Raw genomic sequence first — 12,333 nt, 5'->3', positions numbered from 1 at the left:
TCAACGTAGGTCAACGTTATTTTCAAATACCAAATACTAATATTGGACAAAATGTAAGTATCAAAAACCAAATAGGAGATGTAGATGAAGAAGAATGACCTTTTGAATTTCTTTTGATAACCTTGTAAGAATATGGAGAAACATACACTCAATATAGTCAAGAACACCTCTAAATTAACTCAATCGTATCCAATATTCTAACTGTAAGTTTTTATCTACGGTTAGGGGTGCTTCGTCTCCAAGCCGTAGATGATTGATTATGGCTAGGATTTCACGATTTCATAGTCTATTATGGTTAGGATTTCTTGATTTCTTAGTCTTAATATCTATAAGAAAATCAATCTTTTTTATTTTTTTTTATTTTTTATGTTTTTAAGGTACTAGAAGCAACAAATTTATAATGAGAGTTAAGTTAGAGTCGTGGGCCTATAATAATAGTCTATTTAATTTTTTCAAACTCTTTTAGCACAGAAGCCTCATGCTTTGGAACGCCTTTATAGGGAATCTTCTTTTTTCTGGGCAAAGATAAAAAGATACTGAACCGTCGACCAGGAGTAATCAAAAACAGCCACTATCACTTGCGCAGTTGCACCAGTTGATATGGTCCACTCCCACTATCACTTGACAGTGTAAACTCAGAACCTAATCGACCATTTCGAATCAAGGAGAACATGCTTTATTAGGTAAAAAACAGTAACGGCAAGGACCTTAAGATGAGAGTGGGTAGCATAAATCAGACTCCACTAAAGTGTATGGAACCACTTTTTCAGAGTAGATGAGCAAAACACAGAACATAACGTGGGACGGGTAGCCGGTAGGGTTGTTATTTGTGTCTACAAGGACCAAAACTCTTTCATTCATATAATTAAACTAACACTGTCACTAAAATCCATATACATGAACCGAATTATACTCAGACCATTATCACAACGCCAAAGAATTTTACACTACCTTATAGTATGGTGAAAATTGAATAATTAAGGATGAATTCATAGATTATATGGTTCTTCTTGATCACCCAATACTTTATTAGGCTCATTTTCGACTTTGGCGATTACTTTCTTCGTCATCTTGTACTCTCCATAGAAATAAGAACAAAAACCCCAAAGACATAATGCCAATGCCATTCCTTTTAATGCTGTGAAACTTTCGTGGTAAAATATTACGGCTGCCACTCCTGTTAATGGGATTAAGACTGATCCGAGTATACCATTGAAAAGAGCACTTGTATAGAAGATGACGCCCACGGTTCCAACACCTGACAATTGCCATACTATTGCGGTCACCACCATTATTATGTAATACCTGGCTTTCCCAAGTTCAAAATCATTTGCTTCTCTAGGTATCGCCTGTGAAATTTATCAACAGTACCCAAGTGTATTAGTATGGGGGCATTGCTTGGTAATATATTAATTAAAGCCATTTTGTTTCTGAAAATCCTTAATAAATAGTAACGTACCTGAAAATCCTTGTTTGCTAGCATCCCTACGACGCAAACGATGGTTGAAGAAAGGGAAAGAATGAACTGGAACTGCAACAAACTTGAATAAGTGAGGTTATTAATAGCTTTACTGAAAGAAAGTTCAATCAGAGGCATTATTAACCCAGCTAAAGCCGCAGCCGCCAAAGTCACAAGAAATCCTAATAAATATTGAGATTTTGATACACCAACTGGCCTATCCCCATTAGTATTAATACCCAACAACACTGATCCAAGTGTCATCACAACCACCGCATTTATGATAAAAGCAGTGAATTTTTGCTTCACAATCAACCATGAGAAAATTGCAATAAAACATAATTGAGTTGCCATGAGAAGAGTTGAAGTTGATACAGGAATATAAGATAAACCCAACGCGTACATAAAAGTAACAAGACCATACAGAATCCCAAGTATGGCACTCCGAAGAAACAGCTTTTGTTCCAACCAAAAAGATGATGAAATTTTATCAGCAGATGATTTCGACCGAAAGAAGAGAAACATGAGAGGAAATATGAGAATTGGAAAACCAGCAGATGCAATAAAACTACTAAACCACTTACGATTGCCACCATGTAGATAGTATAGTCTCATTAAGAGAGGACCACCTATTGAACCACAACTGACAAGAGCACAATTAATAAGGATTAACGGCCAGTTTCTGGTTTTGATTGGTTTTTCTACATTGGTTTTTGAATTGCCATTTTGATTTGGTACTGGAGTCTCTGGTGCTTCAATATCCATGGCGGAAGTAGCCATTTCAATAATGATAGCCAAACAACTAGAGAGAGTTGCAAAGAAATAAGTGTGGAAGGCGAATTATATAATATTTTCAAATCAATAGATTGATGTTAGGTAGCATTATACAGTGCAAGCATGAGATGAAATTGTGTCTCCTCCTACGGTCTAGTTGTCGACTTTATCCAGCTGCCTATCCAGATCACAATAATTTATTGTGATGTGATACACGTGAAGAGTAAATCGTGATCCTTGCCGTCCCTGTTTTCTCTAGAATTTTGACCGGATCGTTATAAATCGAATTCTTTTTAACAGTACTCATAAATACATCAATCATTCATAAATTCTGCTATCTAAATAGTCCTATGACTCCTATTCGGTGAATGAAAATTATGGTGGCGGTAAGTTCATGATTACTAGAACCATTGGATGTACCAATATCGAAACAATCTTTTTTGCTTACTAGTAATACTCCTTCCGTCCAACAAATACAGGAAGTAAATTTCTTTGATTAAAAATCCAAATTTCCACCGTATTGTTTTCCACGTGTAAAATGGAATGAAAATGAGCAGTGATACGTTGGTTCTTTTTATTTATTTTCTGGATCAATAAAGAATTTGGTGTTAATGAGTTTCGAATTCAGATACACATGCTTTATTCATGCTTTCCTGAATTTGGTGCTTGGGTTGCTTATAGTTATGATGCTTCGAGCATGAGTGAGCTGCAAAAAAATGGAATGCCCAATATGGTGAAGGTGGAAGCAGAAAAAGAACACCTACTGGAATCAGAGACTAACATATCAGTTGGCATGGTTTGACTCCCTTGTAACGTAAAAATCCTTTGTAAACAACCGCATAGATGTGTGGTGAAAAGCTCGCAGTATTCTCCCGTTGTGTTCAAGTGGAAAAGGAGGGAGAGCCTTGTACGAAACCACGGTCTTTGTCGTCCCTGTGTTAGTGTGTTATCTAAAATTTTGACCTGATCATTGTATTATAAAACGTTAACGTGTAGAGTAAATTAATCATTTGTATAGTTAAAATATCATCATAAATTTTAAATCTTTCTCATGCATTGGATTTGTCGTTTTATTAGGCTACCGTTTTCGAGCTAATGTGTGGACTTTTTTTGCAATTATATTTTTTTTTATTTTAGCGTGTTATTTGCGTAAATCCTTAGCGTGTTATTTGCATAAATCCTTGTCCGTGCAGGAAATTTCCGTATAGAACGATCGTCAAATCGGAAAATAATACAGCATCATCTGGAAAAGCTTATTAATATTATAAAAAGCAGGATCAATTAGTTTGATTTAAAACCATGGGAATATAGAATGTAATCTCAGCAACTATTAAAGAACGCCGGATTGGGACATAGTCGAATTGATTGGGGATATGATTTACTATTACCATCCAATAAACCTTGCTAAGGGGTGTTTTATGGATACGAAAGTACTAAACTACCCTCTACATTCAACAAAAGCGCACTGAAATTGACTACAATACCCTTTAACCTAAAATAAATATAATTCCTAAAAACGAATAAAACAAAGTAGGAATTACCAATAGGTACCATTATAGTGTTCTTAGTTAGTGACAGGTCTACCCATTAAAGCCCACTAATCAGAGGTTCATAATTAAGAGAAAACATGAAAATGGACCAAATTTTTTAAGCCCAGGTCCTGTACACGTGCGGGACAAATTGTACGAAATTTCTAAATACCTAAACTACCCTTCCAATCCTACATATATTAAAGCAGTCTATTTCAAAGTTTCTAAAAAAAAATTCAGCCGATTATTCTTGGGAAAATTCTGCTCTCTTTCTTCTTCTGGATTTGGGACTAGGGTTTCTGAAGATATCTTCTGCGATTTTTAACAGGTATGTTGCTTAATCTTTTCGTTTTCTTCTTTCTGCTACAGTTTAATGGAGATAGGTTGTGTTATGTTTTTTTTTTTATGATTCTTGTTCGTTTTTATTCAGTTATTTGGTTAGATTGTTAAGTTTTTAGTTTATTTTAGCTTTCGATTTGATTATCTTTTTGTTTTCTTTTCAAAATCAGTTTTGTTTTCACTTTCAGATCGTATTATCCAGCAGTACATATATGACATACTCATTGTTTCTGCTACAGTTTTTGAATCATTATAAGATTTGAATTTTGGATCATGGAGATCGGTTGTGTTCTGTTTGTTTTTTATGAATCTTGTTCGTATTTATTCAGTTATTTGGTTAGATTGTTAAGTTTTTAGCATATTTTAGTTCGATTTGATTATATTTCTGTTTTCTTTTCAAAATCAGGTTTGTTTTCACTTTCAGATCGTATTATCCAGCAGTACATATATGACATAATCATTGTTTATGCTCTTGGATTCTGTTTCTTGCATAGATCTTTCACTTTTTTTAGTTTGACCCATCAGTACGTATGTGAAATACCGTATTACGTGCTTCGATTATGCTGTTTCTCCTAGATTCTTAATTATTCTTTGTCATGCAGTTGATTTTGTAGTTCATGAATCTGCAGTACATATATGGAATACTCATAGAAACTGCTCTTAGAATCTGTTTCTTGCATAGATCATGGAGATCGGTTGTGTTCAGTTTGTTTTTTATGAATCTTGTTCGTATTTATTCAGTTATTTGGTTAGATTGTTAAGTTTTTAGCTTATTTTAGTTCGATTTGATTATATTTCTGTTTTCTTTTCAAAATCAGGTTTGTTTTCACTTTCAGATCGTATTATCCAGCAGTACATATATGACATACTCATTGTTTATGCTCTTGGATTATGTTTCTTGCATAGATCTTTCACTTTTTTTAGTTTGACCCATCAGTACGTATGTGAAATACCGTATTACGTGCTTCAATTCTGTTGTTTCTCCTAGATTCTTAATTATTCTTTGTCATGCAGTTGATTTTGTAGTTCATGAATCTGCAATACATATATGGCATACTCATAGAAACTGCTGTTAGAATCTGTTTCTTGCATAGATCATGGAGATCGGTTGTGTTCTGTTTGTTTTTTATGAATCTTGTTCGTATTTATTCAGTTATTTGGTTAGATTGTTAAGTTTTTAGCTTATTTTAGTTCGATTTGATTATATTTCTGTTTTCTTTTCAAAATCAGGTTTGTTTTCACTTTCAGATCGTATTATCCAGCAGTACATATATGACATACTCATTGTTTATGCTCTTGGATTCTATTTCTTGCATAGATCTTTCACTTTTTTTAGTTTGACCCATCAGTACGTATGTGAAATACCGTATTACGTGCTTCGATTCTGCTGTTTCTCCTAGATTCTTAATTATTCTTTGTCATGCAGTTGATTTTGTATTTCATGAATCTGCAGTACATATATGGCATACTCATAGAAACTGCTCTTAGAATCTGTTTCTTGCATAGATCTCTCACTTTTTTTAGTTTGACCCATCAGTACGTATGTGAAATACTGTATTTTAATATTGTTACATCTTTGTGACATTTGCAGGTTCAAAACATGTCTGATGCAGAGTGTTTCAATCCAAATACCTACTGCTATGCATACATTTATTATAATCATCATCATTTTGCTGTCAAAGTGCCTGTGATTGCTGACTTTGCTGTGTTTTTGCTCCTTTTTTAGTCTTACCCTTCAGTACTTATGTGAAATACTGTAATATGTCTTTCGATTCTCTTATTTTCACAGATCTGACACATGTTATTGTCATACTGTTGATTTGTAGTTCATGAATCTTCAGTACATATATCGCATACTGATAGGAAGTGCTCCTTGTTATGTTTAAGGAGAAGTGAAGTAGATGCAGGCATACAGTGGAGCTGCAATAATGGGTGTTGCTGTACAACAACCCAATCTTTTTACTAAAGGTTCTTCAACTTTTTTTCCCAAGTTGGGTACTACTACTGCGGATAGATTACCTTCTCAAGTTAGGCAGACCCTGAAGTACGTTCAATAATTGATAGTGAGAAGAATCGTCAGTTTAACAGCTTGGAGCTCATTGCTTCAGAGAATTTTACATCTCGCGCAGTGATGGAAGCTGTGGGTTCTTGTCTCACAAACAAGTATTCAGAAGGGATTTCTGGTAAAAGGTAAAGATGGTGCTTAATGTTGTATTTTTTCCCTGTATTTGTATTGAAATGCATTTGATCATTTCATTCTGCAATGTAGGTATTATGGTGGCAATGAGTACATTGATGAGATAGAGACACTTTGTCAACAAAGGGCTTTGTTCATGTAACTGGCACAGGGTCTGGATCTTCCTCATGGAGGTTACTTGTCACATGGATTTATGACTCCTAAAAGACGGGTATCTGGGACTTAGATTTATTTTGAATCGATGCCCTACCGTCTTGATGAATCAACAGGTGCTGCTCTGTATTCTTATATTGTGTAATGACTATGTGGTCTATTGTTGCTCATTTATAATTCGTTGATAATTTGCATTCATTACCAAATTCACTTGCAGGCCTTATTGATTATGATATGCTTGAGAAAACTGCCACCCTCTTTCGACCAAAACTCATCATTGTTGGTGCTAGTGCTTATCCTCGTGATTTCGATTATCCTCGAATGAGAAAGGTATACACATATATTTTGATTGTCAACAGTTGTTATTCTTAGTGATCAGAGAATCAGACTAGTTAACCCATTACGCACACCTAATTCCCTTTCCTGCTATGTTTCTTGAATATTGCAGATTCTGTTGGGGCTTTTCTCATGATGGATATGGCTCACATAAGTGGTCTCGTTACTGCATCTGAACCTGGAAGCAGTGCAGCAAATATGTACTCGAATTTGTAAGCATTCAGATATATAATCGGATTTGTAAGCAGTACGACAGATATGTACTCAGACAGATATGTACTCAAATTTGTAAGCAGTGTAGCAAATATGTACTCGAATTTTTAAGCAGTGTACCAGATATGTACTCAAATTTGTAAGCAGTGTAGACACACACGTTTGGTAGTAATGGGCATTATGGACATTTCCATGTTTTAATTAATTTTGGACCTCCGGATAAAAAAAGATTCCGGTTGGACCCTACTATAAATAACTATATGGGCCTAGGACCAAACAAGAAATTTTCCTAAAACAAAACCGTATCTTCCTTTCCTTCTTTCTACCAGAAACTTTTAATCCCGGAAAAAAAGTTTGAAATTTTTTACATCAATTGATGGATTCTAAAAAGATGCCTCCACGCAAATCTAAACTAAAAGCGGAACAAATACTTGATTTTAAATAGTGAGTTTAGGTTAGAATTGCGAACTCTATCCGAAAAGTTTCAGTTATAACCGTTGTCGATATTGATTTAATATTGAAGACCATGCCGACAACAAGAACCGGCATAAAATTACCATGCCGGCAGTGAGCTAGTAGTAAAACGAAATTCTCTGGATCTAATACTGCTGATCTTACACCGAAAAGTTATTTTTAATCTGTATTTTTGTCCTAGGATGTAGTAGAACCCTAACAAAAATTACACTATTGTATGTACCACTTATCAGCAATCAAAATCAAAAACTATGATAGGAAAGCTTAAATATGAAAAACGCACGGAGAACAATATTCATATGCAACAAACTTAAAAGAGGAAATAGGATTGCGTAAGAGATTAATCTTCAAATGTATTTGGAGCTCTAAATCTCGTTGATGTGTACAACTCATATATATTTACCAAAAATAATTTTTCATTAATATTGACACTAAATTTTGGATCTAATAAAACTTATTAAAGCTAATATTATTGTGTTGATCCTAAATATCGGATTCAAATCTAAAAAAGCGGAATCTTCCGTTACACAATTAAGTCAATGAACGAAACTAAGTTAATTAACCGTCCACAAAAAACGGCAACTTTAAAATATTTTTGTTAATAATAACTAATGGGGGTTAATTAAGTCCATCTAAGAAAATGGAATTATAGATCTAATCTAAAACCAATAATCTTAACCGTGGATAGTGAATTTTGGGCTACACGTATATACCAAGAGAGGGAACCGGATTTGGGTTTCTCCGAAAATTCCACAATTTAGAATTGTTTCATTTAATATTGCTTGAATTGATATTCCCCCGACTTATTTACTTCTTTTAGTTGTGTTCATCTTAATCCGGCTGTTTTCTGGCTTGCATTAGCAGGAAAAGCTAGGGTAACGTTGATTGGATGATTGAGATTTGGGTCTGTTTAAGGAAGTAAATTTTATAATTGTTTCATTTAATTTTCTTGAATTGATTTTTTACTTTTTTATTTGCTTCTTTATTAGTTGTGTAGATCTTAATTTAGTTGTTTTCTGGCTTGCATTAGCTGAAAAAGCTAGGCCAATGTTGTTTGGATGATTAAGATTTGGGTATGTTTAAGGAAGTAAATTTTAGAATTGTTTCATTTAATTTTCTTGAATTGATTTTCTACTGTTTTATTTGTTTCTTTATTAGTTGTGTAGATCTTAATCTAGTTGTTTTCTGACTCGCATTAGTAAGAAAAGCTAGGCCAATGTTGATTGGATGATTAAGATTATTGGTGTTGGTTTCAGAAGTAATGTGTAGAGTGGTTTCCTTTAACTTCTGCTAGGATTGATTTTACACTAATTTGCTAGTTATTTTCTGGCCACCTTTAGCAGGAAAGGCTAGGTCCGTGTTTGGAAGGGTTAGAGTTTAATTGGATTAGGGTTAATGATGTTGATTGGTTCAGGTAGAAATTTCTAAGCCGACGTTGATTGGTTTCCTTCTAAAATTTATGTTAATTTAGTTTGAATTCCTTGGGTAGGCTAAATTTCCGTTTTCTTTCCCCTTTTGCTTGTGGTCTTGCTTGGTACCTCATGAAATCGTTATTTCTCTTTCTTCCCCTTGGTTATCCTGCTTTTGTACCAATGAAATTCTACGAGAATTTTAGAGGAGTTTATTGATTGGTTTTTCAAAATTTCTTAAAAAAGAAAAAATCATTGTTGCTTTACTTGGTGGGGTAAGCTCTCTTTAAAGTGCAAGAATTTTAAGAATCTCATCCTTCCAGTTTTAAGAGATTGTAGTTATTTACAAATGAATTTTAGATATGGATTTCTGTGAATCAAAAAAAAGAAGTTCCCTAGTTCGGAACAACAATGGACACTGCGAAAAGGTAACTAAACCATTTCTGTTGTCTGTGGTTTTTGTATTTGTTTTTGAAAATCAAAAAGAAAAAAAATGATTGTTTTTCAAACTGATTTGAAACTCTAAAACTAGTATTTTTAATTTTTTAATAGGAAATTGTTCAGGGAATATTATCTGAAAAATTAACCTTGCTGATCGAAGGTAGTAAAAGGGGCTGAAAATGTTCTTTGGGGGTCCGTGAAAGGGAGTGGACACATTTGGAAGGATGTTTCCAGTGAGAGTACACATATAGGTGGTTCTTTGTGATCCGTAGGATTAAAATTAAGTTTTCTTTGGAGTTTCTTTAGGCTTACTAAGTTTTCCTTTGTTTTGATTAGGATAGAGTAAAAGGGTTTATAGAATTGGCAAGTGTCTTCTGAAAAATTTATTTGTTTGAATCTATTTGCATTCAGAGTTTTCTAAGTTATTAGAATCTAATTCTTAGTTCTCTTTTAATCGGCATTAATTTTAATTTTCTTATTTATTATATGTGACGTTGTAAAACCTTTTTAAGTCCATCCTTATCCCCTGATGCTAACTCGGTTATTCTGATTAACTCCCCAAATAAGTCCTTCATCAACCCCTTGATCTACAATCTATCAGGTTCCCTATTCCCTTAAACCTCCTCTCGTCTTAATCTCCCAATAAGATTTCTTCTGCTGTCTGTTTCGAATTCTGGCAATCTTGAAGTTGGCCATACAGGGGCCTATCGTTTTATACCATATATAAACTATACAATTTTAATTTATTATTAAGTACCTACATCTGTTTTTTCTTTCTTGTGATCTTAAAGGACTTTTAATGTTTTTTCTAGACTCTATGTTATCATTGATCAATTTGAAGTGCAGGATTAGCTATGTAAGTATTTCTGGTGTATGTGTCTGGTGATTCGAATCGAAGGGCCTTCTATTGTATCAAGAAACAAGATCTCAAAGCAGAATTTAAGCACAATGATTTTGGACAGGTTTTATTCTTGGCTACACTGGGGCTTTTCTTTAACTCTCCCAAAAAATTTATCGGTTTGCAATGTTTAGGAAAATTGTTCTGATGATTAGCTTTTAAAGGTTACTTATCCTTTCATACTGATTTATTTTTTCTAATAATTAGTCATATATATTTATATCATAGCATAATCATAAAAATTCTTGCATGGAATATACAGGGATTAGCAAAAAAGTTTTCCAAAGATCATCTTGTTGTTTTAATTAAAAGTAATTCTCCTGATTTTCTGTTTCTACCTGAAACAAAATTTGAAGTAGATAGGATGTCAGATGTTGGCAGTTCCTTGAATTATTGCAATCATATTTGTATTGATAGAATAGGATTGGTGGGCAGTCTTATTCTTATGTGAAAAGATGGTATAAAATGTGAGATACAAGAGGCTTCCAACAATATGATTCATGCTGTTATAAAAATTCATCCTGCCAAACCAGAGGTGCTTATTACCATTATGTATGGTTCCACATATTTTTTTAATAAAAAGGAACAATGGGAATTTATGAAAAAAATTAGTGCAAACATTATGCAACCTTGGTTAGTCATAGGTGATTTTAATGTTCATCTACGCGGCATATTGGATTCTAGTAGTGCTAATACGGAGGATAAGTATGTACAAGAAATAATTAATTCCTGTTGTCTCATGGATCTAGGTTATATTGGTAGAAACTTTACTTGGTCTAGCAATAAATTTGGCACTGGTAAAAGAAAATCTAGGATTGATATGGCTTTAAGTAACCATGATTAGACTAGGTTTTTTCCTCAGGCTAAACTCTTTCACTTAGTTCAAGCTGGATCAGATCATTGTCCCGTTCTTCTTAATACTGAAGTAGAAGCTATAAATAGTTGGAGACATTTTAAATTTTTTTCCATGTGGATGAAACATTTTTCTTTTAGAACCCAACTTGAAACTGTCTGGAAAATGGATGTTAATGGTTCCCCTGCTTTTCAGTTGTCCTCTAAACAACAATGCACTAGAAAAAAACTTTCTCATTAGAATAAGGTTGAATTTGGTGACATCGATAGAAATATAAATAATTTGCAACATCAGTTGGATTTGGTCCAGAAAGAGACCTTTTTCTAGTTCTCAGCATGATAGAATTGTTAGCATTACTAAGAATTTGGATAGTTGGTTTAGTATAAAATCTGAATTTTATAAGCAGAAATCTGGAGATAAATTCATTACTGAAACGGACAATAATACTAAGTATTTCCACACTCTGGATGATAAAAGAATGTTCAGGAAAAACATTGATAGTATGTGCGATGCAAATGGTATTTGGTATAATGATAGAAATGATATCTCTAATATGCTGGTTTCCCATTTTTGTGCTGTTAGTAACACTACCAATCCTTGTATTTCTGATGATACTTTTGATATTATTCCTACCATAATTTCTGTCCAGGATAATAACAATCTTACTAGAACTCCAACTAGTGATGAAATACACTTTACTTTGAAACAATATGTCTGCCTGGAGTTCTCCAGGTCCAGATGGATTTCAAGCTGGATTTTATCGATCCAACTGGGACATAGTTGGTAGTTCTGTTGTTAAAGCTGTTCAAAGCTATTTTGAAAATGGTTATATGCCCTCTGAATTCAATAAGACCTTTTTATCTTTGATCCCTAAAACTGATGATGCTAAGAGTCCAGTAGACTTTAGACCAATTAGCTTGTGTAACACAATTTATAAGGTGATTTCTAAAATTCTTGCTGATATAATTAAACCTCATCTTAAGCATTTGATCTCTCCTTATCAAGCTTCCTTTGTTCCAGGGAAAGCAATACATGATAACATAATAGTCGCTCATGAGATGATTCATACCATGAAGCATAAACAAGGTTATAGTGGCACCATGGTATTAAAACTAGACCTTTCTAAAGCTTTTGATAGATTAGAATGGACTTTTTACTAGGTGTTCTCAGGAAATTTGGATTTGATGATAAATTATACAAGTATATGGATCAATGTATATCTACCACGTAGATTTCCATCCTCTTGAATGGATCTCCA

General features: G+C 33.7%; 1 protein-coding gene across 2 annotated transcripts; it reads right to left on the bottom strand.

The window, feature by feature from the left end:
• Window positions 1–826: 826 nt before the first annotated feature.
• Window positions 827–2,373, bottom strand: LOC113287020 (purine permease 3-like). 2 transcript variants are annotated; one of them, XM_026535674.1, is made up of 3 exons: window positions 2,044–2,183; window positions 1,460–1,531; window positions 827–1,349 (listed from the first exon to the last, which is right to left on the bottom strand). In XM_026535674.1, the coding sequence occupies exons 1-3, from the start codon at window positions 2,053–2,055 to the stop codon at window positions 990–992; spliced, it is 444 nt and encodes a 147-aa protein (XP_026391459.1). In that variant the 5' UTR covers window positions 2,056–2,183; the 3' UTR covers window positions 827–989. The 2 variants fall into 2 exon arrangements, with proteins under 2 accessions (XP_026391459.1, XP_026391458.1); XM_026535673.1 differs by having other exon boundaries at window positions 1,460–2,373.
• Window positions 2,374–12,333: the final 9,960 nt, after the last annotated feature.

Source organism: Papaver somniferum, chromosome 6, assembly GCF_003573695.1.
Source record: "Papaver somniferum cultivar HN1 chromosome 6, ASM357369v1, whole genome shotgun sequence".
Lineage (NCBI taxonomy): Eukaryota > Viridiplantae > Streptophyta > Magnoliopsida > Ranunculales > Papaveraceae > Papaver > Papaver somniferum.
Note: the sequence above shows the minus strand (reverse complement) of the source record. Positions and strands in the feature narration are given on the sequence as shown.